At 41.3% G+C, this 17,279-nt stretch overlaps 1 protein-coding gene across 6 annotated transcripts in view; it reads left to right on the forward strand.

Moving 5' to 3' along the window:
• Nucleotides 1-17,279, forward strand: part of plppr1 (phospholipid phosphatase related 1) — a 247,712-nt gene that overhangs the window by 196,272 nt on the left and 34,161 nt on the right. For 3 of the 6 annotated variants that reach the window (XM_051929815.1, XM_051929813.1, XM_028805061.2), the window contains one exon: nucleotides 1,513-1,562. The exons of 1 other annotated variant lie outside the window; for it this stretch is intronic. In XM_051929815.1, coding sequence (XP_051785775.1) covers nucleotides 1,513-1,562 — 50 coding nt within the window. The remainder of the gene's footprint in view (nucleotides 1-1,512; nucleotides 1,563-17,279) is intronic. 2 more of the 6 variants (XM_028805059.2, XM_028805060.2) reach the window with 1 other exon arrangement.

A 17,279-nucleotide genomic window follows, 5' to 3' on the forward strand; every position in this document is an offset into this window, starting at 1 on the left:
TCTACCTGATGATTCCTGTAATCCTCCATCAGGGATGACTTTACATTAGGCAGGCAATAAAACTTGGCAGGTGGGCCATGGCACCAAGTGCCGCATGTGAGTACCGAGAAGAGAAACAGAAGAGGTGAGGGTTAGTAACAAATTCTAACTATCATGTTACTAATGTTTAGTGCTAATGACTAACAACAGAGATGCGGTCTGTACAGTTAATCAGCAGCTCTAGTCAGGGTGTGCTAAACTGAAGTAGCGAGTCTTCAGCCTGAGAGTGAAGGGGCATCTCTTATAGTAGCAGGCAGACCATTCCACAGTTTAGGGGCCCTGTAACTAAAAGCTCGACCTCCCACTGTTATTTTATTAATCCTTGGAATCATAAGCAGACCGGCATCTTGAGATCTTAATGTGCGCTCTGGTTTGTAAGTCATGATAAGTTCAGACAAGTAAGCCGGACCTCTGCCATTTAATGGTTTATATGTTAAAAGGAGGATTTTGAAAAATGCCCTAAACTTAACCGGGAGCCAGTGTAAGGATTTAAGAACTGGAGTTATGTGTTCGTATTTTCTTGTTCTTGTAATAATTCTTGCAGCAGCTATTTTGGATTAACTGGAGGCTGAATAAAGAACAGTTTGAACATCCAGTGAACACCGCATTGCAGTAGTCAATCCTAATAGAAATAAATGCATGAATTAATTTCTCAGAATCCTGTTTATTTAGAAAGCGCCTTAATTTCCTAACATTTTTAAGATGGAAGAAACCTGATTTGGAGAACTTTGTAATGTGTGCTTTAAATGACATGCTAGAGTCAAAGACAACTCCTAGTAGAAATGGAACACGGCAAACCCCGAATGTTTAAAGTTCACGGACTGGAGCAAACCGAGGGCGGGCTTTTAGGAAGAAATACTGTGGGTGGAGCCTTTTCAGCCTCTTTTTCACTACAGACTTTTTAGCGAGTTGTCCCCAGATGTGAAGTCTCATCTCGAGAATCACGTCCGGCCCTGTGAGAACATCAGACGTAAAACATAAACCGCAAACCATAACTAATGGCTGTTATCTTGCTGACTCTAGGGGCAGAACGAGAGATTTTCTTAACATGTAGGAAGCCAGGTACTATGAAAAGACCATACGTTTATTGGTGTTTATCCTAGGATGTTGTACCCTCTGCTTCTTTTTTGTCTACACTGTTTTAAGTTCAATCTGCAGTGGATAATTAAGATAATTTACTTGAATTATTAGGTGCAGGTATAGTGCTTCACACCTGTAAAGAAGAAAATCGGGCCAGATAACCGTAAGGGTAAGTGGAGAGGAGTGTTGGCAGGTTTGCTCACGTCAAAAAGGATGCAAACGAGCACGATATGATCCAGGAGCAGCTGAGCACATGTAATTATTCTGAGGAGCTGCCAACATTTGCTGAATTGTTAGCTGTTTTCTTATTTTATGTTGTTGATGTTGTGCATAGCCTAACAAAATGGTGATGGTGCACTCTATATGTTTTCTTCTTTTAATGTAATGTGACAGGTGGCACCCGATGCTAACCCGACTTCAACAGACTGGCACGACAACAGGTGGTAAAATATGACCTTGATTCTTTATTTGAATGTGTGTGTGGCTTGTCCTAACTGCACATTATTTGGGCCTTTATTTGGGGGGGGGGGGGGGGGGGCATGGTGGCATCCAACGTTGATCTCTCTGCTCAAGCCACTATGTATGGGGCTGTGGCATCCCGCCGATGAGCCTCCCAGTGGACATACAGGAGGCTCACTTTACTTCTGTATTGTGCTTTCTGTGTTGTCCTACTTTCACGTATTTGGGATCAGGGGTCCCAAAGGCACGAACCAACCCCCTTTGCTACCTTTGAGCAAATCTCCTTAGTAGATTTTGCTATCTTGCTAATGAAATATCTCTTAGCAATAATGATAAAATTGCACTCCACAGGCCTTCCATCGTTACAATTTTAGGTTGGTGGCCCAATAAGTCTAATTGAACTTCTGCATGTAAGAGATGCTTCTCTTTATAACACTTTATGGCATTTCAAAGATGCAAAGTGTTTAATTTCTTTTTGCTTTCCATTCCCCAATAAACATGGGTAAGGAATTTTCGCTCATTACTGTCTTTTTTTTTTTTTTATATGTTACCATTTTTTCTGTGTTAAATCCGAAAAGGTCATATTCAGAATACAAAGAAGGTCAAACCGTGTGTTGTCTTCATCTGTGCCTTCATGTGCGCTGATTTTCTGCAAGTCCTGTCCACATATGCAACTGAAACGTGAAACACATTAACGCTTAGGCATTCCGAATGCTTACTAGAGGAAGGGGCAATGCGCCATCGTTTTTCGGACACTGCTCTCTAGGCTTGACATCAGCCAAGTATTCATGTCTGGACATTATATTGTAGACCCCATAACCAACACGACTTCTCTAACAGGAAGGCTTACGGGATTTTAGCATTTTTTCGGACTAGCACTGAAAACCTACAGTCACATTTCTTTCATAAAATACGTATCAGCAAGGGACGACTAACTGGAGTTCATTCAGTTTCTGGAGTGTTATGTTTAACGGCGGAAAACAAGCCAGTAACGTTCAAACATGGAAAAATGTTATTACGTGTAACAGAACCTTGTCAATACTAAAATGTCAACATCAGTATAGTAGGAACGGTATGTTGAATACAGATTTTGTACGCTTTGAAAAAGTCACCAGCATGCAGCCCTACGTTGCAATCGGGGCAATACAAGCGTGTTTCCTGGCACACTTCTCTTCTAATATGAGAGGGTAGAATGTCACTGACAAATCGGCACAACTGACACGCCCCCCCTATTGTGTTATTATTTCCTACCACAATGCCAGGCTTAGTGACATCCACAATCGCCCTTATGCGAACATTGACAGTTGGTACCTTGTGAACGGTACTTAGGGGGCTAGCGTCTTTCTTCTCCTTCCACTTGATCAAGATCATTTTGCCTTTTTCAGCACTACTTGCACCATGGTGAAGCTTCACAGGACAAATTCACCGGCACCAGTTTCACAACCCGTGTCAGTATCCAATGACTAATTCTTTAGTGTAGGTAGTGCAAAAAGGCAAATACAGTGGTGCCTCGTACTTCGAACGTAATTCATTTCAGGAAGCCCTTTGCGTTAGTGTCATACATGAGGGGAAATGAAACATGGCAAACCCCGAATGTTTAAAGTTCACGGACTGGAGGAAACTGAGGGCGGGCTTTTAGGAAGACACACTGTGGGCAGAGCCTTTTCAGCCTCTTTTCACTACAGACTTTTTAGGGAATTGTCCCCAGATGTGAAGTCTCATCTCGAGAATCACATCTGGCCCTGTGAGACCACTAGACATAAAACGTAAACTGTAACAAATTTATTTTACTGTACTTTTGCTGAACTCTAGGGGTAGAAAGACGTATTTCTAGAGATTTTCCAGACATTTAGGATGCCAGGTACCTCATCTATTGGTGCTTTTCCTAGGGTACTGTACCCTCAGCTAATTTTTTGTGCACATCCTTTTAAGTTCAATTAAGATAATTTACTTGAATTATTAGGTACAGGCAGTGGCGCAGTGGGTAGCACTGCTGCCTCACGGTTAGGAGACCCGGGTTCACTTCCCAGATCCTCCCTGCGTGGAGTTTGAATGTTCTCCCCGTGTCTGCATGGGTTTCCTCTGGGTACTCCAGTTTCCTCCCACAGTCCAAAGACATGCAGGTTAGGTGCATTGGCGATTCTAAATTGTCCCTAGTGTGCGTATGTGCCCTGCGGTGGGCTGGCGCCCTGCCCAGGGTTTGTTTCCTGCCTTGTGCCCTGTGTTGGCTGGGATTGGCTCCAGCAGACCCCCGTGGCCCTGTAGTTGGGATATAGCGGGTTGGATGATGGATGGATGGATGGATGGATATTAGGTGCAGGTATATTGGTTCACACCTGTAAAGAAGAAAACCAGGCCAAATAACCATAAGGGTAAGAGGAGAGGAGTTGGAGTATGTCTGGACCAGCAAGGCCTTTGAAAAGTTTGGGTGGGACGCAAATGAGCACAATATGATCCAGAAGCACCTGAGCACATGTAAAAAAGGCCCTTTGAATCGTTCAAAGTCTGAATCAATTTTCCCATTGATAGAAATAAAATGAAAAGCAAATTCATCTGTTCCCACACCCTAAACAATAAAATACAATACACCCTAAACTTAAACAGCAAATACACATAAATATGCAAGATTTCGAGGCGAGATGTTGTCATTAGGGGCCTGAGTTGCCTCGAAAGCTTGCATATTTAGGACATTTAATTGTGTTAATTTGTAATCTTATATTGTAATCTTTCTAGTTAGCCAATAAAAGGTGTCATTTTGCTTGACTTCTCACGACATCCATAATGGCTAACACGGTACGACACCCTAGTACTACATGCCCTAAATAATAAATTAAAACAAGAAAACAATAAATAAAATACATAAATACGGTATAATGAAAATGTATGGCGGCGCGCACAGACGCAGCGGCTTGATGCTCTTCCTTTCGGTGCTTTGCTCGTCCCTTTGTGTATGTGTTGCTGTTCATCATAATGATATTCTGCTTGGCGAAATAACATCCACAGCTGGCACGATCTTCTCAAAATAGGACTATGCAGCGAGCGGACCGTTACAGCTGAGTTTCTCCGCTTCTACGACATCCCGGCAGACATACAACAACAACAACAACAACAACATTTATTTCTATAGCACATTTTCATACAAAAAGTAGCTCAAAGTGCTTTACATAATGAAGAAAAGAAAAATAACAGACAAAATAAGAAATTAAAATAAGACAACATTAGTTAACACAGAAAAGGAGTAAGGTCCGATGGCCAGGGTGGACAGAAAAAACAAAAAAAAAATTCCAGAAGGCTGGAGAAAAAAATAAAATCTGTAGGGGGTCCAGGCCACGAGACCACCCAGTCCCTTCTGGGCATTCTACCTAACATAAATGAAATAGTCCTCTTTGTAGTTAGGGTTCTCACGGAATCACTTGATGCTGATGGTCATACAGACTTCTGGCTTTTAATCCATCCATCATTGTTGGAACATCATGGTGCTTTGAGTAGATGGTGGTGGCGCAAACCACCACCACAAGGACACCGGAAAAGGAAACAGAAGAGAGAGTAGGGGTTAGTACAGATATTACAGACATAGCCAGGCAGAAGAGGGACTGCAGGGCGGGCTACAGAGACGACCACACAAGTCGCCTCTTCCTAGCATTTTTATCACCAACGTCAGATCCCTCGCAAATAATATGGACGAATTGAAACTACAGGTTTGCAGTGAACAAGATTGTTAAGGACAGTTACATTTCAGTAATTACAGAGACCTGGCTTTGTTCACTCATCCCAGATATAGCTATCGAGTTAACAAGCTGCACAGTACACCAGCAGCACAGGACCAGAGACTCCGGTAACAGAAAAGTGGTGGTGGTGGGCGGTTATGCCTGTATGTCAACCACAGCTGGTGTACAAACTCTAAGACTGTACACAACAGATGATGTTTACGCTTGTTGCATAAGCGCCATCTGTTGCTGCATTTTTTTCACGCCATGCAGTTTCAACATTGAAGCATTGTTCGAATTCCGGGTCATATTTCTTTTGAATTTAGCATTCGAACTCTGGAATGTTCGAAATTAGAATCGTTCAAAGAACGAGACACCACTATTTACTCTTATGTAACAAGACCTTAACAAAGGTTTCTTTTGGTCTTCATACCACTTATTAAAGACCAGTTGATGGGTTATTCATCTCTGTGCTGTGCGGCATATTAACATACTGGTAAAATTGGCTGGCCTGTAGACTGGTACCATAAGTGATGTGCAGAGTGGAAGCAGAACCTCTGCGTTTTTTCTCAGTTGACTCTGGGATCCATCATTGGTGTGTTCTGCTCCTTCTCTGTTCAATGCTTGTATGGACTGGGTGTTGTGTAAGGTCTTGGGGCATTCTGTTGGTGAAGAGAGATTCACTGATCTTGACTTTGCTGACGATGCTGTGATCTTCATGGAGTCAATGGAGGCTCTGCTCTGGGCTCTCAAGAGAATGAGTGAGGAGTCTGAGGGTCTGAGCTTACGAGGGTCCTGATAAAAAACCAAAGAGCCAGGCCATTAATGACCTCTTGGGTACGTCCATCAGCAGTGTGTCTGTCTGCGGAGAGAGTGTCGACCTCATCGAGAGGTTTACTTTACTGGCTCTGGTGACTCTTCCTATGAAGTCAGTAGACAGATTGGGAGAGCATGGGGGTGTCATGAGGTCGCTGGAAAGGGGTGTTTGGCGTTCCTGATATCTCTTCAAAAGGACGAAGGTCCAAGTCTTTAGAGTCTTGGTGCTTCCTGTTTGTGAGACATGGACGCTATCCAGTGACCTGAGATGAAGACTGGACTCCTTCAGTACTGTGTCTCCTCAGAGGATCCTTGGGTACCACTGGTTTGACTTTGTGTTGCTCACGGAGTCCCGAATGAGGCACATTACCTGTATTGTGAGGGAGCGTCAGTTACACACTACGCACTGTTCGATTCCCCGAGGGTGATTCAGCTCACAGGACCCTCATTGATGAGGACCCAAGTTGCTGCACCAGGCCAAGGGGATGCTCACGTTAACACCTGACTGCAGCAGACAGAGAGTCATTTCCAGCGGGTGGAACTGTGCCACGTAACTGCTGGGGGCGGGGGGATGCCAACCAGGATCCTGTGGTGGGTGCGACAACGTGCTGTACCAGTGCCTGCTCCCCAACCTGACCTGACCTGACATGTAAAATGAATTGCGAATATGAAGGATTCACTATTCTTATACTAAATATGGACTATCAAGAGAAATGTGTCTCAGTTAAGCCACGTCCGACATCTCCAAAGAGAATTTTTGTTAGTAGGTGACATTGCAAAAATGAATAAACACTTATGAAGATCCAAAGAAGTGTATGTTAAGGTCTTGTTACTTAATCGTTAATGAGTAATAGATGCATTTTTGCAGTACCTAAACTAAAGTGTGTTACCCAATTCGCTTTGTCTTCTCTGACATTTGATTCACTTTCAGTTTGTTCTGAAACTGGCTTTAAAGCTTCTCATTTACACACCATGAAGGCTCCGCCCCACTCATGAATATTGATGAGTTACCTCAGAATGGTCCAAACACATAGACATATTCATTCTAAACTACTCCAAAAAATTAAAGGAACGCTTTGAAAACACATCAGATCCCAATGGGGAAAAAAAATCCTGCTGGCTGTCTCTACTGCTATGGACTGATATGGTGATGTGTTAGGAACGAAAGGATGGAAATGAAAATGATCAATCAACACAGGGCTGAATTCAAAGACACCCCAAAAATCAAAGGGAAAACATGATGTGGCAGGCGAGTCCATTTGGCCGAAATTTCATTACAGCAATTCCAAATCATACTCAGTAATTTGTATAAACCCCCTCCGCCACCACCCCCCCCCACCCCCCAAACCCCGTACCTGACAACGTCCTAATGAGACGTCAATTGGTGTCCTGGGGAATCTCCTCCCTGATCTGGACCAGGGTATCACTGAGCTCAAAGGCTAAGGTGTCGGATGGATTGAAACATAATGTCCCACCCAGAGGTGTTCTATTGGATTGAGGTCAGGCGAGTGAGCGTGGGGTTCAGTCAATGGAATCAATTCCTTCATCCTCTCGCCACATGAAGCCGGGCATTGTCGCGCACCAGGAGGAACCAGCATAGGGACTGACAATGGGGCCAAGGATTTCACCCCGATACCTAATGGCAGTCAAGGTGCCATTGTCTGGTCTGTAGAGGTCTGTGCCTCCCCAGACCATCGCTAACCCACCACCAAACCGGTCATGCCGAACGATGTTACAGGCAGCATAACGTTCTCCACGGCTTCTCCAGACCCTTTCACGTCTGTCACATGTGCTCAGGGTGAACCTGCTCTCATCTGTGAAAAGCACAGGGCACCCACCAGTGGTGGACCTGCCAATTCTGGTATTCTTTGGCAAATGCCAATCGAGCTCCATGGTGCCCACTAGAGGATGTCGGGCACCTCATGAAGTCTGTTTCTGATTGTTTGGTCATAGACATTCACACCAGCAGCCTGCCTGCCTGCTGGAAGTCATTTTGTAGGCTCTGCCAGTGCTCATCCTGTTCCTCTTTGCCCAAAGGAGTAGATACTGGTGGGTCTTGCTGATGGGTTAAGGACCCTGTCCAGCTCTCCTAGAGGAACTGCCTGTCTGTCTCCTGGAATCTCCTCCATGCCCTTGAGACTGTGCTGGGAGACACAGCAAACCTTCTGGCAATGCCACGCATTGATGGAGAAGTTGGACTACCTGTGCCAGCTCTGTAGGGTCCAGGTATGACCTCATGACACCAGTAGTGACACTGACCATAGCCAAATGGAAAACGAGTGACAAAACAGATGGGGAGGGAAAAATGTCAGTGGCCTCCACTTGTTAAACCATCCATTCCTGTTTTGAGGGTTTTCTCATTGTTGCCCCTCTAGTGTACCAAAGCAGCTGAAACTGATTAACAAGCCACTCTGTTACTTCACTGACAAGATCAATAGCCCAGAAGATTCATTGACTTGATGCTATACTCGGATTCAAAAGGCTTCCTTTAATTTTTTTGAGCAGTATACTTTGTAGCATAAGGTTATTTCATCCACTAGATGGCAGCAGAATACTGTCCCAAGAGTTTTTTGGATGTTATACTGTAAAGCAGATCATTAAATGTCACCCTAAGTCTAACTCAGGCTTAACCATATTTACGTAGCACTGGGGATTAACGCCAAGGAGGTTAAAGCCTGTCACATGACATTTGTCCACCCATAGGTTCAAGTATAAAAAGCCTGCTGGCTGAAAGACTTTCACATCAGGCCTTTTTACTGATCCTTTATCGGAATAATATAAACACCCTTGCTAGTCCCAAAAATAACAAGCATAAAAATGTATTTCGGATTGAAATTTCAAAACAGTGCAGTGCCTGCGGAAAGTCTTCAGACCCCTTCACCTTTTTTTAAATTATTCTTAAGTTGCAGTATATGCTACAATCATTTCAATTGTTTTTTTTTTTCCCTCATCAAACAACACTTGATACCCCGGAATTGCAAAGCAAAAACGGGATTTAAGAAAATGTATCAAATTATTAAACACAAAAAAGTAAAATATCACGTTGACACAAGCAGTCAGACACTTTTCTATGACACTTGAAATGTGGCTCAGCGGCTTCATTTCATTGTGTTGATCATCGCGGAGATGTTTCTACACCTCGTTTCCAGTTCTCCTGTGGTCCCTTTAATTGAGTTCACAGGGTTTGGAACGCCACACACCCGTCTCTCCTGAAGTTTCCAAGATATGAGGCCAAAGGGCAGGATTGTGCCGAGACACTAATCTGAAGAAGGTTACAAACAAATGCCTGCAAGAGCACCGGGATTTGAGGATACATAATGATGCATAATTGTTAAGCCAATTAAAAGTCCTTTCCGTAAAGTGAAACTATGCCCATCTCGAGAGCACCGTCTCTGATTTGCCAAAAATCAATGTAGCCTCGACAGCACATTGTACACCAGGGGTCCTCAATCACGGTCCTGGAGGGCCGCAGGGGCTGCAGGTTTTTGTTCCAACCCATTTGCTTAATAAGAAGCCCTTATTGCTCAAGTAACACTCTTGTTTCACTTTAGTGGTCTCGCTTGTTAAGATTAGATAGATAGATAGATAGATAGATAGATAGATAGATAGATAGATAGATAGATAGATAGATAGATAGATAGATAGTTTAGCATATTTGGCAGGATCAGATAGATAGATAGATAGATAGATAGATAGATAGATAGATAGATAGATAGATAGATAGATAGATAGATTAGCGTATTTGGCAGGATCAGATAGCTAGATTGATTAGCGTAGTTGGCATGATCAGATAGATAGATAGATAGATAGATAGATAGATAGATAGATAAACAGACAGACAGACGGATAGATAGATAGATAGATAGATAGATAGATAGATAGATAGATAGATAGATAGATAGATAGATACTTTATTAATCCCTAAGGGGAAATTCACAATTTATGAATTATGATTATGAACCCTTATCGCTTATTTTAGTCTTAAACAGCTGTATTCTTGTTTTTTTATTGCTTCTAATTATCAATAACAATAAGAGACCAGCAGTTCTCCATTTAGGTTGTTACCATTTACACCCCTGTGTATTTATCACTCACTATTGGGTTTAATTAAATACTTGGAAAGAAAGTGAAGAGAAAAAAGTGAAGGACTGAGAATTACTCCTCCATTATAGCAGTCAAATCATTTGGATGATATCCTTAGAAAGGGGAAGAAAATCTAGGATATGAGCAGGGCCGGATTTACACATTTCTACGCCCGAGGCCAAAGCACATAATTCTGCACCCCTCCCCCAAAAAAGTTGATTTTTAATTTTCAATTTAATATGTAATTGTTTATTTTTGAAACATATAAGTACAATCTTTATAATCTTTGAACCACGTTATATTTTGAATTCAAAGCTACACTACTTATGAAATTGCATAACATTAACGACTACAATAAAACTTTCCATGGAATTTCTTCAAGTCGTCTTAAATGCCTAGTAGAATTTCTTCCTTCACGCTTTTTTCCATGAAAAGGTTTTAATTGTTTCATTGAAGTCGAGTTCGACTTTTAGGCTTACGGTCCTGAGTAAACTAAACAGTATATAAAAGTAGTAATGATATATTTTATGTACCTACTATCAGTAGATATGTAGAAGTCAAGTGATATGAGCGTAATGAATTACTATTGTAACGCCAAATCTGGAATTTTCCTTTGGTTTACACTGAGTGTGTAGAGAGAAATAGCAAATGCTTTTTGCCTGTGACTGAGCAAGACAGTGCAAGCCGTAGAGATGGGCAACGTAAATGTACCGCTCAATTTATTTAACGTACTGGATATGGATGCAAATTTAAAAAACAACATTTTATATGGCCTTTTCAAAATAATACTGAAAATTTGTAAATATTTGGTTGTTATTTCTTCTGTATATACGCCCCCCTGACTGCGGCGCCCTAGGCCATGGCATAGGTTGGCCTTATGGGAAATCCGACCCTGGATATGAGAATGACCTGACATACCAGAGTTAAAGCACAAACAAGCCATGAAATTAAATTATCGGCAAGAATTGCTTTCTAATTAAGTAACTGGCTTAGAACAAAAACCTGCAGCCACTGCGGCCCACCAGGACTGGGATTGAGGACCCCTGTTGTAGACAATGCAGCTTCAGAAAGTCTTCAGACCCCTTCACCATTGCAGCCTTGTGCTAAAATCGTTTCAATTATTTGTTTTCCCTCCTCAAGCAACACTCCATGACCCCATGCAGGGTTGCAAATGGGCATCGACTGGCACTGAGCTTGGCTGTAAACGCAGACCTAGTTTTGGGTGCAGATGCCAATATGACCCGCTTCGTCCTGGCATAGGAATGTTTTATAGCATTTTTTTCCCCCCAAATGAAGCTCTAGCCTGTTGTTCTGCTGTCTGCCTTTGTCTCGGGTCTCTTCACAAGCGTCACCTTGGTTTGAGTGTATCTGTCAGCTTTTGCTGTAGTTCGCCTCATTTGATTTCTCTGGCAGTCTCTGTGTGCAGTCCTGAGTTTTGTTGCAATGGCTTTTGTCATTTTTTTATTGTCGTTGAGATTTGCATTTCTTCATGTGTTTGAATGGTGCGCATTTGAAGTTTGTCTTGGAAAATGCTTGAAATTTAAATCCTAAGGCAGGAACACGGGATAATAGGAAAGGCCGTCTCTGTACGCGCCTTCTCTGAATTCCAGGTACACGCTGTATGAATTAGATAAAGTTCTGTGACTGCGACCAAGGAATAATGATATGTTTTCCAATAAAGTATATGAGAGACGCAGTATGTATGAGAAAAAGTACAAAGTTAATTCAATGGATTGAATGTAGTGTCACTTCTTTGCTTGTGCTAATGATGAAAAATCAATGTGTTTCAGATCTGTGACATGTATCTCGACCACTTCGTAATTATTATGGAGTATGTTGCCTTCTTTTTCTGGTTATTTTAGTGTAATGTTTGAAAAATACACACCTTCTTTATGTGTCTTGTGCTGTGGTATTTGTTATGTGACTGTAAGTTTGACAGCCTCTGGAAGGTGAAGAAGTGCGTGTCAGGTACGTCGAGGATTGAAAAGTCTGTGAATGAAGAACACTGGCGACTGCTTTTACTCTTAAGATGGCCACTGGTTTGTTAGGCGTTCTAAGGTAAACTGCAATGGCTTCTTTTCTGTGGTTATTATTGATTACTTGTATTGAGATGACAAAGCGCAAGGTAGAAACTGATGAGACATAAATGGAAACCAGCAATATCTGTCCATTAATTAAAAAATGAACTATGGCCAGTTGACAACGGATGTGATTCAAATAATAAAAGTGAAAGTCAAAAATAAAGTTGGAGTCCTGGAGACCTCGGCTAATTGGCTGCCTGCCCCCTCCTGGGTTTTCTCTAGTGGAGTCTGTGCTGGCTCTTCAATCTGATGAGAGAATAATTACCTCCAATGATTGCAATGCTCCTTTGTCTGAGATCCGGTGAGAGCAGCCTGGCAGTAGAGTAGTGGCACCAAGTGCCATATCAAGATACTGAGAAGAGAAACAGAACAGAACAAGGCTAGTAATGGATAAAATATATTTGATTACTTATATTTATATACAAATGACTAACAGAGATGCAGTATGCACAGCTAATCAGCAGCTCTAGTCAGGGTATGCTGGACTAACATCATAAGTCTTCAGCCTCTGAGAGTGAAGGGGCATCTCGCATATTAACAGACAGACAGGCAATTCATAGCCGTGGGACCCTCTAACTAAAAACTCGATCTGCTGCTGTCATTTATTGAATCCTTGGAATCTTCAGTAGGCTGACAACCTGAGAACTTAATCTGTACTCTGATTTGTAAGTAATGATAATGATAATCCATCAAAGTTTTACAAATGAGACCCTTGGTCTCCAAGAAGTACGGATTTGCCAGCCATTCTGCTGTGTTTTTGCTTTTCACATATTTAATAAAGATGTACAGAATAATTGGTAATGACAGATAGAGAGAGAGGAAAGGGACTATATTAGATAGATAGATAGATAGATAGATAGATAGATAGATAGATAGATAGATAGATAGATAGATAGATAGATAGATAGATAGATAGATAGATAGATAGATATGAAAGGCACTATATAACTGTAGATAGATAGATAGATAGATAGATAGATAGATAGATAGATAGATAGATAGATAGATAGATAGATAGATAGATAGATAGATAGATAGATAGTACTGTTCTCTCCTCTGTTCTGCTCCTCCAGCAAGCCTTGTCCTCCTCCTCATCATCCTAACTCTGGATTCTAGAGTTGAGGCAGGCAGCTCCTTTTATATAAAATCCGGGAGTGCCTGCCTCCAGTGTCCCAAAACCGTGGCCAAGGGAGCACTTCTGGATGAGACGAGAGCCCGATGAAGTACAGTCGTGGCCCAAAGTTTAGAGAATGACACAAGTGTTGGTTTTCACAACGTTTGCTGCTTCAGTGTTTTTAGATGTTTCTGTCGGATGTTTCTCTGGTAGACTGAAGTAGAATTACAAGCAGTTCAGAAGTTTCAAAGGCTTTTATTGACAATGATATGATGTTTTTGCTCAGAGTCCATATTTGCTGTGTTGGCCCTTCTTTCTTTTTCAAGACCTCTGCAGTTCACCCTGGCAGGCTGGCACTTGCCTCTTGAGGATTGACCACAACTTCTCAATGGAGAGTTTCCTAGCCATGGACCACAAATTTTGATGTTTTGTTCCCCGAGCCACTTAGTTCTCACTTTTGCCTTATGGCCTGGTGTTCCATCATGTTGGAAAAGGCACCAAACTGTTCTTGAGTGGTGGGGAGAAGTTGCTCTCGGAGGAGTTCATTGTAGTTAACTTGCTTTTGAAGTCTAAGACCCCTTAATTGTTTCTTTCTCCCTGCCAAACAATAGTGAGATACGAAATGAGCCAAAACATGACCGGCAAACTGTGTCCATCATGCAATATCTGAAAATAAAGAAAGATGAAGGTGTCAGGAATGCTGATCTGCTCAGGTCCACAAAACACGGTGTTTAACGGTGCACTTAGAAAAGAGACAATCAAGATTGTCAGAAAGGTATGCCATTGCACACTGAAGGCAGCGACAAGCCATGGAATTCAAGAACGGGTTTAATTAACTACAAAAATCGGCGCCTAATTAAGCAACTGGTTGGAGTGAAATTGGTTGGAGTTTGAGGCCCTGACTTAGTTGGTCTTCTGTTGGCTCACTTACTTCACATTTCATTTCTGTTTGGGTGCCATTTATGGAAACAAGAGGATCAAATCTTACAAAAAAGTCCATTAAATTTCATTCAAAGCACGTTAATTAGCAGCAAAAACAGGTCACTAATTAAGAAAAGGGTTAGAATGAAAACCTGCAGCTGCTGTGGTCTTCCAGGACTGGAGTTTGAGAACCCTGTCATAGGTGGTCTCTCATCCAAGTACTGAACAGGCTTAACTTCAAGTGGATGATCCTGACCTGAAGTGCAGGTGGGATGGCTGCCTATTGCCATTATTGCTGAAATAGCAGCGCCAGCCAAAGATGATCGCCACTTTCTGGAAAGACACAAAAGAAACAAGCAACTGCTGCCATGCTTCATATTGAACAGCAAAGCAAAAAAGGGACTTCACACAAAAATTGACAACAGATTGCAGATAATGAACAATTTTCCAAAATGGGGATTTTATGTGTTTGCAATACGTATAGGATTTCTGTGTGTGCTTCTTTTTAAAGCTTCTTCTTCTTCTTTCGGCTGCTCCTGTTAGGGGTTGCCACAGCGGATCATCTTCTTCCATATCGTCCTGTCTTCTGCATCTTGCTCTGTTAACTTTTTTGTTAAAGCTAAAGACAAAAATAAATAAATAAATTAAGTGAATTATTGGAGCAACTATGACAAAATGTAATAAAAAAGAAAAGAAATACACTCCCTATGAAGAGAAGTCTGTGAATATGCTAGTTTGCCTTATTGATTTATTTATGATATGATATATATGTGTGTGTACATATATACCTTGTATATATATATATATATTATATACATACATATTTGCAAAATCAGGATGTACCGCTCATTTCACAGAACTGACATGAATGTCACATCGACTCAGGTCAAATATGGATCAGCTATGATGGAATAATTTGCCGTTAATATCAGTCGAGAGTAACTAGCTTCATCGGTCGGATTTTCAGTGACAGCAATGAAGACTTCTTAGCCGTGGAGGAAACTCGTTTAACAGACTCCTCTAAGGTAATCATGCAGACTTGCTTTTTATTCCTTGTTATCATTGTGTTTTATTGATAATGAATTTAAAAAATAAAATGTAGACATTCATCGATGGAAATGCAGGTGCAGCCCTGCGTGCCTCTTATGGATGTCAAGCTGTAGACCATAATATTGCCTCATGTTATCTGGCAGTCATGTTTCATTCTGCTTTGTTGTTTTCATCTATTAGAAGTGTTGGTAAAGTGCCACTCTGGTGGTCCGGATTCAAATGCCAGCCTTGATGCCGTTGTCTTACGTAGTGGAGATTGCATATCCTCTTGATGACTGTGTGGGGTTTCTCTGAGGACTTCTTGTTTAACTGTGAATTTGTGTAGCTTGAACAGTTCCTTAAGTGTAATATAAAATGAAAACCTGATAGATGAAAACTTGAATCGGTTTTAGGGCTTAGAATCCCACTTGCTTTGGTCCTCAAGCAGTATGGCTTCATTTATAAGCACTGAGGTCTGATTAAAGGAATATTCCAGCAAAACATTGCATTCTTTTAGATGTTACTTACTCCATGTAGTATGTAATGATGGTCAAGAAAAAAAGTTTTAATCTCATATTTTCATGCAGGTGGCAAAGTTTCTGATATAATAGGAGTCTATGCAGACTAACAGTGGACAACTGTAAATAATGTCAAGCATGTCACATAATCCACATGAAAAGTCATCCACTTGTATGTATTTGTACTAAAATATTGTTAAACTAGCTGTGCTACTCATTTAAGAGGAGTTGAAGTCTAAATAATCAAAGCAGACCTTACCATTAACATTTGCAGTGCACCATGCAATGCATGTGTCTCTGTTATATGCCATTTGGTATGGAATTCACAAAAGCAGTGTTAATGTCTATGATGCGTTATCTGCTGGAATGAAAAATGCAATGCATATGTCTCTGTTATATGCCATTTGGTATGGGATTTGTAAAAGCAATGTTAATATTTGTGATGTGCCATCTGTTGAAATGAAAAATGCAAGGCAGATGTCTGTTATATTCCATTTAGTATGGGGTTTGTAAAAACAGTGTATATGTTTGTGATGTGTTATCTGTTGGACTGAAAAATGCAATGCATTTTTAAAAAAATATTTGTGATGTGCCATCTTTTGGAATGACAGAGATATAGAAACTGGGTGGACGCACAGACAGACACACATATACTTATCCTTTTATTAAGGTGGATTAATCACCTCCAGAATTTGGACTGTTGTGAATGAAAATGAAACAAACGTTTGAATTGTAGACCCACATGTATACTCATATCCACAACTGGAGTACCCCAGGATTACTTAGCATCAATTAAACTGTGAAAGCTGCACACAGGTGAACTGACCTTCTGCTTGTTGATGCACAAGTACAAGGGAGATTCTCTTCCTCATTGTTTGGATTTGGAGTCTTCATCAAGGCAAGAAGAATACAAGGCCTCCAAAAACAAGTGAGGGATTAGGCCAGACGCTCATCTGAACTCAGTCAGACCCCTAATACTTCCTGCTGGCTCAGAAATAGGGAGCTTGCAAAACAAATAGAAATATCAAAAAATATATAGCAAAACCCCCAAAAGAGGAGGGATGACGGTAAACCCTTGGCTTGCATTATAAGGGCAAATGAAGATTTATTAACAAAAATAAGCAAAAAAAATGCATAGAAAAAAGTTCAAAAGAGTAAAAAGAGGTACAAAGCAAGGTAATCCTAACTAAACAAATCTAAATGCTCAGATCAAAACTCGGAATCCTTAAAACAGAAGCGAGAAGTCACAAAAAACAAAATTCTACAAGGCATACCAATACTCACAGAAACCTCCAACAAACAAAATGATCTCCAACTCCTGAGCCTTCTCAGCTAATTTAAATAGTCTGAGGGTGGGCTTAGAAATGGTGACATTGGGGTGTCCCCACCTCCTGGCCAACCACCAGCAAGCAACAAGGAACATAAGTACATT

The sequence above is a fragment of the Erpetoichthys calabaricus genome, chromosome 7 (genome assembly GCF_900747795.2).
Source record: "Erpetoichthys calabaricus chromosome 7, fErpCal1.3, whole genome shotgun sequence".
Lineage (NCBI taxonomy): Eukaryota > Metazoa > Chordata > Cladistia > Polypteriformes > Polypteridae > Erpetoichthys > Erpetoichthys calabaricus.